Here is a 16,599-nt window from a genome sequence, read left to right on the forward strand (position 1 = left end):
CCAAACTGTTACACCATTGGACTTTTGAAATGTTGGTACCTTAACATGTTAACAGAGGAACGTTAATTATGTCGCTAAATTTGTGTTCAATGCCACTAACATTTTTTATAGTTGTGATTGACCTCTTCAACCATTCTATTGATGAGAAATTAAAATCTCCCATTATTAAAACATTTTTAAAACCATTATTGTCAACGTAATACCTAATTTGTTTGAAAAAATGTTCAAGATCAGTCACATCAAGAAAATAATCTGGTCTATAGATACATCCCACCAAATATTTATCGTGATAAAGACAAATAACCGCCAATTACTTGTTCAATTTTGCTCCTCTTGAAAACAGCATCGTTGACTCCGTAAGAATTGACAGATGAATTGATAAACAGACACACTTCGCCACCACTACGGCCGTCATTTTTATTTTTTCTATATACATTGAAGTTTTTTTATAATAACAATTGAGCTATCTTTAAACCATGTTTCACTTACACCAATAACCGATGGATTATACGTCTCAACAACAACTCTGATTTCATTCAGTTTATTATCTAAAGAAGTAGCATTTAAATACATACAGTGTAAGGTGTTGTGTCTGTTAAGAAAACATTCTCTATCATGAGCTGAATTTAAATTAAAAAGTTGCCTGAATCTCTACACCTGATTTCCACAAATGCCATATCGAAAGGGCAAGTCTGCACCAAGTTCTGCATTCAATCTGTTTCGTTCTTGTCTCAATTTAGTTGTCCAGTTGTCTTTCAGTTTCTGTCAAATTTGGACTATTGTAAACAGATATGAATTTCTCAAGTTCTCACAATTTGTAGTTGCCAGGAGAACGGAAACCCTGTTATCAGCATCAGACAAATCAACCAATAATGGCCCAGGTTTTGTTCGGTCTTTTGATCTCAATCTTCTTAAGTATGCAACTAAAACGTCAGATTTATCGATAGCTTTGAAAATCTCTCCAATTTTTGTTTCGTCATGCGCTTGCTTTTTTATCTGTCAGATTTGAAGCGAATGATTCTGGTACTCCGTAGATAGCAACGTTATTATTATTCTTTCTTTTTCCTCTCTCCTGCATGGCCACTACTAGCTGATCTATCGGCTTTTTTACACTTTTGCACTTCTGGTAACCACATCGACCAATTCAGTACTGATAGAAGATTTTGCTAACTTTTTTTTGCAAATTCGAGGTGCGTCTTCAATTTTTCGATTTCTAATAAAATGTTCTCATCTTTTGCTTCCAACTGTTTTACTCCGTCGTTAGCAAAGAAAGCAGTTGCGACATCTTTCCGCACCATTCGTGCAAACTTTTGGCTGGTTCATCGGCTATATTGACCATCTTCGGCCAGTTCTCTTCTCACAAAAGGTCGAGATCCATGTCGGAAATTGAGAACAAAATTTAAAAAAGAATTCGATCTGAACAAAGCCGTGTGAGAATTCAGCTGATCAAAACCAGGTGTCAATTGAACTTAAAAATAACTAAATTATCAATAATTCAGATATTTTAACTACAAATTATATTTTATTGTAATCCTGAAATTAGAAGGAATCAGTACAGATAACTTTACTTACAAGGAAAAATTAGTATTTTGAATAGAATTTAACAATAAATTTGCAAGCCAAAATTAAAATCTATTATCGCTTGTGTGCTTAAATAGCATGGATATATATAATGGATATGGCAAGTCTCATATGTATATATGTATATATATATATATATATATATATTTTATTTTATTTTATTTTATTTTAGACAAATTTATTTAGACAAAACTGGGAGACACAGAAACTTAAAAAACAAGCTTGTATGGCCACCCTAACCAAAAATATAGTGTCCACTTAAAAAATATTCAATAAGGAAAACATACGAATACATTCTTACAATATATAGACACAATACATCCATGAAGTCACATCACATATATAGCTTAGAATGCAAAATAATCCAACAAATATAAGCACAAACTTAAGTTCATGAAATAATGTCAATAAATATCAGTAGGAAAATAATCATGATGAATACAATTAAAAATTTGCTTTTTAAACTGAGTGATGCTATTTATATAATGAAAATCAGGAGGTAACAGAAACCATAATTTTAAACCAAAAATAAATATAGTTGAAGAAAATAAGGCAGTTCTTGACTTGACAATATGATATGGCAATGTTTGACGAGTAATTCTGAAAGAATGCGAAAACGAATTGATAAAAAAAAAATGAAATTGCAAATGTTTTTTTAAAACAATTAATTTAAATAAAAATAATAGTACTCGAAATAAATAAAGTTTAGAGACTGTTAAAATCCTAGATTTGGAAAAACAATGTGAAACATGGTCAAATTTTCTTAAATCGTAATAAATCCTAAAAAAATAAAACAAACATTTATCAAGTAATACAATATGAGATTTAACATGACGACCCCACACAATGATGCAATATATTAAATGTGGATAAAAAAGAGTATAAAATAGCTTAAGAATTACAAATTTTGGTAAAATATAATTTAACTTATAAAGAATACCCAAAATCTTTGAAATTTTTGTTGAAACATTAATGATGTGATCTTTCCAACACAAATTGCTTGTCACAGTGACCCCAAGAAATTTTATTTTGTCTAATCTCGTTATTTGATTATTGTTATAATATAGAGAAAAGTTTAAAAGATTTGTAACAATTTTTGGACCAAAAAGTAAAGCATATGTTTTTGAGATATTAATTTGCAGACCATTATTGAACATCCATGAGCAAACTCGAGACAACTCTTGATTAAGAGTTTCTTCGACTACCCGCAATGGTTGATCAGAGGCTAAAATGGTGGTATCATCTGCATACATTATATATTTAACTGGCAATGGTGAATTAACAAGATCATTTATGAATAAATTGAAAAATAAAGGACCAAGTATCGAACCCTGGGGAACACCAGAGCTGATAGGCATCAAGGTAAAATTAATTGAGTTAATAGTAACATATTGATAACGACTTTCGAGGTAACTTTTACACCACCCCAACATTGTTCCCCTTATACCATAATGTGATAGCTTAATTATTAACAATTTATGATTGACAGTGTCAAAAGCTTTACTGATGTCAATAAAATTTGCAATTGTATGTTTTTTAGAATTAATATTTTTTGAAATATATAACGTTAATTCAAGGATAGCAAGCTCAGTCGAGCAATCCTTTCTAAAGCCATACTGGCAATCTGACAAAATATTGTGGTTATTTAAAAAGGAGGTCAGATATTTATGCACAATTTTTTTTCAAAGAATGTTTGCTGGTCGGATATTTCTTCTAACTTTCATAAATTTTGTTCGTTAAAGAGAAATTACTTTCTTCCTATAGAAACAGTTTTATACATAAAATTCAAGATAATATAAGAAAGTTTCGTTATATAGATATTTTTGTTTTGTGAAAGTTCGTTATAAGTAGGTGAGACCCAAAAACTTAAAATACTTATTCAGGCCCCCGATTGCACCCGCGCACATTTTCAGTGAGCTATAGGATGCGCTTCTCGACAGACCTTATTCTAATTATATGGATAGACCTCTATCTAATTAATTATATTTTCCATACAGATATTTTGGATTCGTCATCTTTAAAACAAATTGTTGAGTTTTGTTTCATTTAATTTGCTGAATTGTTGTTATTTTTTAACTTAATAATAATTTTATTCAATTTCTTGGATTAGATTATCATTAAGTATTTTATTTATTTCGCTGTATAATGTATATTGTCAGAGCCTTGAATTGTCGTTCATTGCATTCGTGTTGTAATTGTATTTTGTACTGTATTCGTCGTATTGGTTTTCTGTGGGTCGTTCACTGCTCTGCTGGTCTCACCAAGGCATGACGCTCATGAAGTAGTTACTGCAATTTGTAATTAATTTATCTTTTCCGGACGGTTTTAATGGTTTGGTCAAGTGATTTGTATTTGATAATTTTTTAGACATTACCAGCTCCGTTAAAATGTCTATTAAACTTTTTTGATAAACGAAACTCAGATAACTTTTTAATTTCTAAGGCAGCTTAATGCACTGTATTACTATTCAGTGGGAAAAAATTTAGAACAATGTTGAACTCAATGATTTGCGTTTATGCAGGTGATACAAATTTCACTTGGTCAAATATTGTATAAGATCTCCTTTTTACACACACACGCACACACATACTTACAGGTACACAGACACACACATACACACACACACACACACATTGTGTGTGTGCGTGTGTGTGTGTGTTTAAAAGTATAAATAAAGCAACTTTAATTAGACATATTACGCAATTTGTTATTTAATACATTATCATAATAATCGCAAATGTTAGTATTCATTATTTAAATACTAACTTGAAATGAATATTGTGCTATAATGTTGAGCAGAGAGAAGTTAATCATTATAAACTTGTATAAAATATTAGTTAGCCCTCATCTCGAGTACTATTCACAGGTTTGGAGTCCAGATCTGCAAAAGACATTCTTGAACTGGTACAGCGTAGGGCAACAAAGATGATCGAGGGAGTTAGAAAACTTGAATATAGACTGAGACTGAATGAATGCGGATTAACAACATAGAAAAAAAGAAGATGCAGAGGAGATCTGATTCAGACATATAAGTTAATAACTGGAAAGAAGAAACACCGTTTACAAGTTTCTTTCAACTAGAAAATGGAAAGGATTAAGAAATCACAGATACAATTTCTTCAAGAAGACAAAAATTTTATTTTTTTCCAAGCACAGTTATTGACAATTTTTTACTCGTTTTATCTGAAAAGAAAATTTATGTACATTAAACAGAAATAAAAAGGAAAAAATATTAATAACTTAAATAAAATTTAAATTAAAAAAGAAGAAATGAAAAAAATATTATGAGATCCTCGGAGTGTAACTGAAAACTGTTGGTTCGTTCATGGAATTTGGTATCTGTAGGAGATAAGGATTCTGGATAGAATAAACGTTGTTCATTATTCCATTAGGTACTGGTGCAATAAGTATCAATTTGAATGGAGATTTTGGAGCTACTTTCGCGGGTTTTTTACATTTAGCTCGTCTGTTCTGAAACCAATTTCTGATCCTTTCTTCATCTACATCCAGAATCTTGCAGATGTGTAGAATCAACGATTTTTCTGGATATCCATTAGATTTTTGAAAAGCATTTTCAAGTATTTCTGTTTCTTGGTCGTTGTAAAATCTTCTACATCTTCGGTCGGATGGCTTCTTGTCCGCTTCTGGTGAGATCAGTTTTTCATCATTAGGCGAATATGATTTTTTTTTTTTAGTTGATGCCGAGGTCAAATTTATTGTTTTTGTGTTGATTGAATTGTCTTCTGCATGTGTAGGAATTATTTGTTCTAATTGCACTGAATCTTTTGTGTTGTTTGAAGTGTCCTGTTTTTGTTTTTTGTTTGACCATAATATTTTTTTTTCTTCCATTGATTTTAATGTTGCGCAATCTTTTTCATCATCTGTACAAGACATTTTTAAACGTTTGCGAGATCTTGATTTGTTTTCACTTTTAGAAATCGATTTCATCTGATGAATTATCATAGGAAATTCTGAGACACTGTTTGGACTAGAATCTTCTTCAGATTCAAGTGAAGAATTCAGACGGCCAACACAAGAAGAGAATTGTAATAAATTTTTCTGCCCTGATCCTTCCGTATGAGAGAATAATTTTTCCGTTTCAAATATCATTGTGCCTTGTAAGGGATAATCTAGTTGTTGGTGTTCACTAGCTGTTGAGCACAAGTCCTTAATTTTTTTGAAATCAATAGCACTATACTTCAACCCAATCATTTTGATTTAAATTCACTAGACGCAAATTTACAAACGTATTCTGGATTTTAATACGAATCAATCGAAATTTCAGAAAATTCTTGTAATTCTCAATAATTTATATTTCAAAAAATTTTGTCAAATACTGATTAATTTCAATCAAAGAATATTTCAATAAATCCAATATAACTTCAATTCACTATAGAACGAGCTATTCAGAATATTAACTTGATCGTCTATTATATACCACGGAATGTAGTAAACTTATGCATTTTGTTACTAATTATATTGGCTGGCACTATAAAGTCAATTTACAATCTATCAAATGTTAGACGTACAAAATTGCATATTGTAAATAAATTATTATTTTAATAATGGTAGTATTAATTAGTTAATTTGTGATTTGTCTGATGATAAAATTAAATGTGATTTAATTTTATCAAAGAAGTTTATTATTGATAAACATTTTTTTCATGATTGGTTTACAGCCTTATCGGAAAGATTGAGTGCCACCAATTATGATTTGCTTTGTTGAGTTTTTATTGGCAATTAATAGTTCTTAGTTGTTAAATTGAAACCAGTTTCAATTTGAATATAAGACCGTATAATGATGATGTGACCGGTTTATGGAATCTTTTAAAATTAGTGGCAGTTTAGAGATTATTATCAATCTTATATGAACCAGTTTTAAAGTAATTTCTAGTATTTAAATTAGGTAATGTTAAAAACCTAAGTGAACGTTGACGTTTTCATTCAAAAACTTTAAATTATTTTTTAATTAATTATTTCAAATAGTTTGCTGTTATTATTATAAAAAATACGAATCATTTAATCATTGCTATATATCAGTTTGCTTTTTAATCACATTGCTTCCATTCATAATTAATCATATATAATTTAATTGTTGAAAGTAAGATGTTATTTGGTGCCACCAAAAAACAACAGAATAGTTGCGTTATTGGCATTATTACCACAATATAATCACGCTAACTAATTTTTACTTTAGCAATCAGATGAATAAAGTTTATTGGATATATCTTTACATGAAAATTGAGTATAAAAATGAAATAAACAAAATAAACAATACATTTTTTTTGTTTGAAGTTAGAATCAAGCGTAGTTTAACTTCACAAATCACAAAGTTAGATTTCATAAGTTGTGTCACTCTTTAATTAATCCTTTGTGGCTTTGTTAATAAGTCTACTTTATTTGGTCCGTACTATAGATGTCTCGACGTAGCATCTAGATACGAAACATTTAAACGCTCATGTTGGTTAGAAGGCTTTTGTGTTGTGTGCCTAAGAATCTTGTTATGCAGTGCAATTATATACTTTTGTTTTTATTTTATTTAAAATAAACAAGGAAACTGTTTCAATAATAAATTTTTTTATATTCAAAAAATCATGAAATAAAAATAAATAAAATGAAAATATTTTTTTTACTTTTTAATTTTTTTTAGTTTATTGTTTTTATTAAATTCATTTTCAATATTTACACTGTCATCAATATTTTTAACAAATTTTTACAGATGCAGTTATAAAAACGTTTACAGATCATTTCTTTGATGTTATGATTAATAAAACAAAACATGTCTTCAACTAACAAAATGTCATTTTGTTTATAATTATTTACAAGTGTTGTGAAAATTTTTCGTTGATCGTTGATAAAATCAAAAAAATGATCATCAATTTAAATTCAAATTCTGAGGTGAAAGTGATTTATTCAGATAAACGTTGTTCTAGATCATTCAATCCACAATTATTTAAAAAATCAGTTTTTAGGAACTCTTTAGCTGCTTTTTTTTGCCCTTTTAATATCTCATACGCAACGACTAGCTGATGAAAATTTTGTTGTCAATCAAGGTTGTTGCGTTGGAGTAGACAAATATGAAAGTGCATTCTAAAATTTGGATGGTATCTTCTGCATCTTCTTTTAACTTTCTTTTTTGCCTCTCGATAACCGTACTGGCAATCCCCACAGTTCTGTTCAATTATCCTTTATACTAATCACTAAAACATGTTACGAAATCGAATTGGTTAAAGTGGAGTGAACAAATTTGGAATGTTTGATTGGAACAAAGGTCATTCATTCAAAAAAGCGATAGCTTAATGCAGGGCCTACTATGCTCAAGCTATGATGTGCGTGTATTAAAATTTTCGTATCTACATAGAGGCTGTTACTACGTCGAGACATTTATGGTCGGTGCAATAAAATAATTTCTGTCAGTTACGTAATCCTTCGTATCATAATTCTGCCGTTAATTCTTTATTTTTAATTAAATTGTTTACTATTTATTCACTCAATTATTTCACTAATACGTTTTTTGAATTATTAATTATCAAATATTGATTCATTAAATTATTTTAACTGTTCATTTATTAAATTATCACATCATTCTTCAGAATACCGCAATTTTTTTTTGGCTACAGAACAAACGAAGACAAAAAAATTGATTATATTAAATATTGGCAAAAATATTTTTATCACAAAAAAATTGGATAAAGACAAAAATAACTCAAAACTTACCTGGCCACTAATTAACCAATCCATTAACAAAAGTAAATGAAGCAAATTTCCAAAGTTGATTCAAACTAGTGACGGATTGACAGATGACAAGTCAAAAATATGTGAAGCTTACAATAAAACATTCACAACACACTGTATTTTAAAAAATCAGATCGTTTCTAAAAATTTTCATAAATTTCTACCGATTTCAAACCCAAATAGTTTTTCAATGGAGGAAGTTCAAAAAGATGAGATCAGAAAAAAATCATTAACTTAAATAATTCCTCTCTTCAAGCGGACGATTTTTTGTCATACTTTTTGATTAAAGAAACAATGTTCTCACTACTCAAACCACAGACATACTGCATTAATATCTCGTTGAATTAGGGCGTATTTTCTGATTGTTTGAAAATAACAAAGGTTTTTCCATTGTATAAAAATAGTCCTCTTGTGGTAATTTATCAAACTACGACCGATCTCTTCAGAATCCACTTTTTCTAAAGTTATTGAAAAGTTAGTTCATATACGTTTAACAAATTTTTTCAACAATAACAATATGATTTATTAAAATCAGTGCGGGTTTTGCAAAAAACTCAACTGAATAGTTAGTTTTAGATTTATGGCAAGAGGTTGTGAAAATCATCGACACGACTAAGTATTTTTTTTTTGGAAATGGCGTACTGCAAGAAACAATCATTGGGTCCTTATTATTTAATTTGTTCATTAACGACTTGACTGCATCATCTAAAATGTTAAAATTTATATTGTATGCAGATGACAAAATAATTTTAGTAACTGGAAAATCACTAACAAATTAAGTTGATAAAATAAACTTGGAGTTAGAAAATGTTTCTTCATGGATGTTTGCAAATGGTCTAAACATTAACACTTCAAAAAAGAGATGTATGCTGCTTGGTAAAAATTTGTTAAAATTTTACACAATATTAAATTTTATTTAAATAGCGTTTTAATACCAAATGTAACATTTTTACGTTGTTGGTGTAGTAGTTTCCGCAACGTGAGCTGGAAAAAGCATATTATACACACACACACACACACACACACACACACACACACACACACACACACACACACATATATATATATATATATATATATATATATATATATATAATTTTACAATATTGTTACAAAATGATTAATTTAAGTATGTTTACGTATTTTCATAACAATCATTTAAAAACATCGTTTGTTGTTAAATAAAAACAAGACATACTGCAGAATTTTATATTTGACCATTTCGTACTGTTTATTTTTACATTCTATCAATATATTTGTTTATGGTGTTAAACTATGGGCATTGTTAAATATCAGTTTTATCATCGACTTTAACTAATTTAAAATAAAAACTTGTTCTCTTAGTTATTACCGATTATTTTTCGTATTTGTAATTATTCATTTTATATTCTGGTTTCATCTAATTGGTTAAAGATATTTTATTGGTTTAATAATATTTTTAGTTACATTTATTATATGAACAATATATGTTTGACTTTTATTTTTTTAATTTTCTGTTATGGAAGTCCAATAAGCTCTGTTTCGGGTCACCAGCTTTTTTGCAAATAAAAGAATGAGTAAAAAAATTTAGATGTAATGAATATTTTGTAAAGAATATTATCTAAATTGTTCAATCTACATAGTAATGAATAAGGGTTTTTTTATAAATAGAATTATTTGCACTTTAATGTGTTAATTGTCCTGTTGAAACTGATTTTCAAGTCTATCGTTAAAAACTATAATTTTTTTTAATTTTCAGAAGCAAGGAAGCAGAGGCAACCAGAAGAAAAAGAATTATAGTAGTCAAGCAAAAAACGATAATAAGACACTACAAGAGTATCTGCCCAATCGGAACATATTGTTATAACCGTGCTACCGAACGCACTAGATTCTAGCGTATTCTAGAATGTTCTAGTGACTGGAGCATTCTAGAGTATGCTAGAATCGGACCATCGAGAAGAATCTAGAAACGACGCTTGCGAAGAGTATATAAGCGCACGTCGCAAGAAGATTAGTAAAAGTCGTGATTAGTGAAATCCGTGATTAGTGAAATTCGTGATTTTGTGATTTTGTGAATAGCGATTCGGTGAATTATTTAAAGCGATATTTGATTTGTTTGTTGACGTTGTCATAGCGATAGATTTTGAACAATTTAAAAGTTAATTGTTGCGTTAGTTTGAATTTGCTGGAAATAAACGATTAGTTGATTTCTTCTGTAAATAAAGTTTAATAATTAATAACTGTTTGGAGTATTTTATTCAATCGAAGATTTGAACCCGTCGCATCGTAAATCGGTTACGACAGCGAGTATTATAACAATATAATTCCAACACATGTAGAAGACAACATTTTAAAGGAAAGTATCTCAACAAATATAGAAGCGATGAATTAGACCTCGGCACCGACTAAAAAAGAAAAATCATCATACCTTAATGATGTGTATCTAATCTTGTTAGAAACAGAAAAAAACCATTTGACTGAAGTAATAAAAACATTTACAGAAAAACTTAAAAATGCTTTTCAAAATTCTAATGGATATCCAGGGACATCCTCACCAACAGTATAATCAAAATATCAACAATATTAAAACTATTAGGAAGCTACATTTTTCTTGTGCTAACTTACGGTTCTAAGTCCTGGACAATTTCTAAAGAAATGAAAAAAAGATTAACGCTACTGAAAGATGGTTTTTGAGAAGAATTATGAAACTTCAAATGAGGATGTATTAAAACAGTCCTGTTATTAAAGAGGAAATTACTACAGATAATCCAGCGGGGGCAGTTAAAGTTTTTTGGTCACATCATGCGAAAGGAAAGAATAGAAAATCTAACAAATACTGGAAAGATTGCAGGTAAAAGAGATCGCGGTCAACAACGAAAAACATGCGTGAAGTCCTTGTGTCACAAATAATTGTTGACCGTGAGTTTGACTCCTTGATAACGTTGTTGTACGCATGGCATCTTTCCATTAAGTTTATCGGATTGGTGAATGCCTTTGTAGGTGCCTGCCTATTCCATGTTGCATTATGTGATGTACGGAGCACAGATTGATTTGTAGATTATGTTCAGTACAATTTTTGTATGTAGAATTTTTGATCTTGTTTAGCATACTAATTGTTTTTGCCATTTTAGCACAAATATTTTGTACATATGATCGAAAAGTTTATTTGGAATCTAAAATGACTCCCAAGAATTTTAATTGCTTTATTTGTATTAACATCACGATGCTTTGTTTGATAATTAACGACATAGGAATTCATGTTAACTTCATTTCAATCGCCCATTTGCTAGAAGTAAGGTGTTAATTGGTGCTAATAACAAACAAAAGAATTGTTGCACGTTATAAAATTTTTTCTTTTGCCATTAAAATGAATAATGTATTGTATATTGGAGCATTGTTGTTACTGGTAGTTTAATATAAAGGTGAAAAAATTAAATAATATTAAAAAAATTTTTATTTGAAATTAAAATTAGGCGTAGTTAAACTTCACAGAAATCAGAAAATTAAATCATATTATATCCATAAGTTAGATTTCATCTGTTGTGTCACTCTTCAATTAAAACTCTGTAGCTTTGTTAATAAGTTGAATGATTGATTTTTAAATTTGAGAAAATGAATAATTTAAAATATTTATTGAATGAAAAATTCAAATAATTTAGAAAATGTATAATTAAACGTACTGTCCAGTGCATTAGAATATTTTCTGGCCGTTGGTATGAAAATTTTGACGTTAATTCATTATTTTTAATTAATTTGTTTAGTTATTCATTCAATAAAATAATTTAATTATATATTCTAAAAAATTATTTAATTTATTTATTCAAGTAATTATTTTAACTATTCATTTTTAAATTATCACATCATTCATTAGAAGACTGCGAATTTTATTTTGGTTACAAAAACACGAAGACTAAAATTGATCATATTCAACATTTGCGTGTGATGAATTTTTCGTTAATAAAATTATCTAAAAAAAGATATCATCAACCAAACAAAAAATAAATTTGGATTTTTTATAGTAAGAATTAATTTAAACTTTAGTGCTTTAAAAGTTCGCTTGAAAATCTGATTTTCATGTCTATCGTTGAAAATTTTAATGTTATATCGATTTAAAAGAAACCGCTAGAAGAAAAACAATTATGTTGAAACGAAAACGAAACAGGACATCCCAAACAGCACAAGAGAATCGTCAGTCACAATCAGAACAAATAATTCCTACACATGCAGGAGACAAGATTTTAGAGGAAAGTATTTCAGCCAATACTGCAGCGATAAATTTGACCTCAACACTAACTAAAGAAGAAAAATCAAGTTTGCCTAATGATGAAAACCTGATCTCGCCATATCGGACAAGAAGCCATCCGACCGAAGATCTAGAAGAGTTTATAACGACAATGAAACAAAAATACTTGAACATGATTTTCAAAATTCCAATGGTTATCTAGAAAAATCGGTCATTCTAATCATCTGCAAGATGATAAAAGGATCAAAAGTTAATTTCAAAACAGACGAGCTAAATGTAAAAAACCCGCGAAAATCTCCAAAATTTACATTCAAACTAAAACCGATTCCATCGGCACTTAATGAAAAACGTTAATTCTATTCAGAATATTTATTACCCTCGGATGCTAAGTTATGTTCCCCCATTGCTTCTTATCATTTTTTTCATTCCGTCTTTTTAAATTGATTTATTTTAATTTTTTATATGCTTTTGCTACCTATCAAAAAAGAACAAATTAAAATAATTTTGTACAAAATTTTTGAATAAAAATTAAAAATTTCATGGCGTTCTTGAACAGAAGCAATTACAGATAACCTACCTTAATTACATTTAGCCTACTATTTCACTACTCTCTAAAGACAAACATTTGCGAAGATTAAGCGAAAAATTAATTTAAAAAAAGGACTGGAAAAACAAAATGTTAAACCGACTGAATAAAAAATCTCTGAATTTTGACTCGTTATCTTTCTAGTCTACCAGCCGCGCCGAGCATTGGCGTCACAAGTCTCAACTTTAATCAACACATGACATCGACAAATAACTGCTTCTACACGAACACGCAGAAATTCATGCCAATGTGACTTTCTGGGCCGTCTGAAAATTTTTTCTGAATTATCTTAACAGAACGTGATGATGTAAAGATGATAATTTAGGTTAGGAGGTATAAGTAAGTATGTGTTACATATAGATATATGTTGAAAAAGGTAAGCAATTTTAATGATAGTTAAGTTTTAAAAGAGGTTCACGACGAGACTTCAAATTTCAGACATAAAGTCGCTTAATATAATATAATATAACGTATAATTAATCAGAGCATATATATAGTTGACATATAATAGGGACTGACTGGTTAGAAAACAGACTTAACATACTTCTTAAACTCTTTAACACTCTTGATCGCTACTTACACACTTTTACAAGTTTCACATTATTCACATTATCATTATTCCCTTTACATTTTACAGTTTAAGCTTGTTATTTTGTTAGATAAAAAATATTTAATAACAATTGTAATAAAAAAAATAATATTAAAAATAATATGTGAGTCGTTTCTCGTCCTATTTCGATTATTAAACTTTAAAACATTTTAAACTATAATGCTAAACACACGTAAGTCCCCAATTAAAATCATCTATTATTATTTCATGAACAATTTCAAGTTTTTTAACGTTGAGCGAGCGAGTTCACAGAAACAGAAAGAATTTTCCCAAGAACAAACCATGACGCTCGTTGGGTAACCGTCGTAGAATGGTGAACAACGAGCAATATAACAATATATATCAGTGTATCAGATGAAATTGGCAAAAACTGTGACCACAGAATTGAACTGAATATAAACAGGAAATCATATAAAACAAAAGCCAAAACGATGATAAATAAATTGATGAATCATGATCTGAGATCGGTGCACGTAATAATAACATTTTCTAAGTGACAATAACTAATTTATATATTTTTTATTTTCAAGAAAGAAAATATATACATAAATAAAATGACAACAAACATGAAGAATTCACTTAAATTTCAATTAAAAAGATGGAATGAAAAAATATTAGGAGATCCACGGAGCATAATTGAAATCTGTAGGTTCATTCTTGAAACTTGGCATCTGGAGGAGATAAGGATTCTGAATAAAATTAACGTTGTTCATTATTCCAATAGATGCCGGTGCAATAGGTACCAATTTGAATGGAGATTTTGGAGCTGCTTTTGCGGGTTTCTTACACTTAGCTCGTCTGTTCTGAAACCAATTTCTGATCCTTTCTTCATCTACATCCAGAATCTTGCAGATGTGTAGAATAACCGACTTTCCTGGATATCCATTGGAATTTTGAAAAGCGTTTTCAAGTATTTCTGTTTCATGGTCGTTATAAACTCTTCTAGTTCTTCGGTCGGATGGCTTCTTGTTTGTTTCTGGCGAGATCAGTTTTTCACCATTAGGCGAACTTGATTTTTCTCCATTAGTTAGTGCTGGCATCAAATTGATCGACTCTGTATTGATTGAAATACTTTCCTCTGAAACGATGTCTCCTGCATGTGTTAGAATTATTTGTTCTGATTGCTCCGAGTCTCTCGAGTTGTTTGTAGTGTCATGTTTATGTTTTTTGTTTGACGAGAACAAATATTTTTCTTTTGATGATTTTAATGTTGCGCAATCTTCTTCATCATCTGTACAAAATATTTTTAAACGTTTGCGAGATTTTGATTTGTTTTCACTTTTTGGAATGCGCTTCATCTGATGAATTATTATAGGATATTCTGTGACACTCCTTGGACTAATATCTTCTTCTTCAGATTTAAATGAAGAATTAAGTCGGGCTGGTAACCATCCAACACAAGGAGAGAATTTTAAAAACTTTTTCTGCCCTGGTGATTCCATTTGAAAAGTTAATTTTTCCGCTTCGAACTTCATTGTGCCTTGAAAGGAATAATATAATTGTTGGTGTTCAGCAGCTGTTGAGCACAAATCTATTATTTTTTGGAAATTAACAATAAACTTTAGCCCAATCATTTTTATTTCAAATCACTAGACGCAAATTCTCAAACGTATTCAAGTCTATAATACAATTTAATCTCAACTACTAAAAACTACTGACAAGTTATTTTTTATAATTTCAATTTTACAAAATTTCTAAAAGTCCTATATGCTTTCAATTCACTGTAGAAGTAATGATTCAATATAAGAATTTGTTTGTTTATATATACCAACATATGTGGTAATATTATGCACTTTGTAACTAATTCTTTTGGCTGGCACTAAAAAGTCAATTTACAATCTATCTATCCATTGTTAGACCTACAGAAATGGACATCGTAAATAAATTGTTATTTCAAAAGTTTTACTAACATCTAGTTTATCTCTTATATGTCTGATGATAAAATTCACTTTTTCTTCAATAATCATACAAATACAAGATTAATATACGTCTTGTTTTTATTAGTTTCACTTCTTTATTGGAAGATTGGGTGTAACCAATTTTTATTCGCTTATTAATAGCTCATAATTATGAAATTGAAGCCATTTTCAATTTGAATATAAAGTTGTATAATGATAAAGTGACCGGTTTATTGAGTCCTTTAAAATTATCATTAGTGTCAGATTTTAGAGATAATTATCATTCTGACATGAATCGTTTGTTAAGTATTCAAATTAGGTAATCATGAAAAATTAAGTAAATGTTTACATTTTTATTTAAAATTATTTTTTAATGATTTCGACTAGTTGGTTATTATTATGTAAAATTTGAATTATTCAGTCAATAATTACGTGAAAACGTCAGTTTCAAATTGCAACATGACGGTTTTCAATTCAATCCCATTGTTTTCCTTCATAATAAAATGCTGAAAGTACGGTGTTAATTAGTGCCAGCCAATAAAGAACAAAAGAAATGTTGTGTTTATGGCTAATATCAGCATAATAACTTTTTTCTTTTGCCAATATAATGAATATTGTTCATTAGAGCATATTATTAACTGGAAATTTAATAAAAAAAAATTAAATAAATAATAAAACTATTAAATAATAACATTTTTCAAATTTGACAATAGAACTAGGCTTTATTTAACTTTAGGATCTCATATTATTTGACAGAGACCACAAAGTTGTGTCACTCTTCAACTTTTTTTATCATTCTTTAAAAAGTTTGAATCTGACAGCTGGAAAAACTGTTACAGCATGCAAGGCAATAGAATAAAATGATGACGAAAAATTAAATAAATAACGGAGAAAAAAATGTTGAAACATGAAAGTATTGAAAATAAAATGGAGTAAGGTATAAAAAGGCATTTGTTATGACTAGATA

General features: G+C 29.0%; 2 protein-coding genes across 2 annotated transcripts; both read right to left on the reverse strand.

Moving 5' to 3' along the window:
• Positions 1 to 4,863: 4,863 nt before the first annotated feature.
• HELRODRAFT_178473 (hypothetical protein) lies at positions 4,864 to 5,793 on the reverse strand (the record flags this gene model as incomplete). The annotated part of the gene is made up of 1 exon (XM_009026569.1): positions 4,864 to 5,793. The coding sequence occupies one exon, from the start codon at positions 5,791 to 5,793 to the stop codon at positions 4,864 to 4,866; it is 930 nt and encodes a 309-aa protein (XP_009024817.1).
• Positions 5,794 to 14,348: 8,555 nt separating this feature from the next.
• Positions 14,349 to 15,209, reverse strand: HELRODRAFT_178474 (hypothetical protein; the record flags this gene model as incomplete). The annotated part of the gene is made up of 1 exon (XM_009026570.1): positions 14,349 to 15,209. The coding sequence occupies one exon, from the start codon at positions 15,207 to 15,209 to the stop codon at positions 14,349 to 14,351; it is 861 nt and encodes a 286-aa protein (XP_009024818.1).
• Positions 15,210 to 16,599: the final 1,390 nt, after the last annotated feature.

The sequence above is a fragment of the Helobdella robusta genome, assembly GCF_000326865.2.
Source record: "Helobdella robusta unplaced genomic scaffold HELROscaffold_48, whole genome shotgun sequence".
Classification (NCBI taxonomy): domain Eukaryota; kingdom Metazoa; phylum Annelida; class Clitellata; order Rhynchobdellida; family Glossiphoniidae; genus Helobdella; species Helobdella robusta.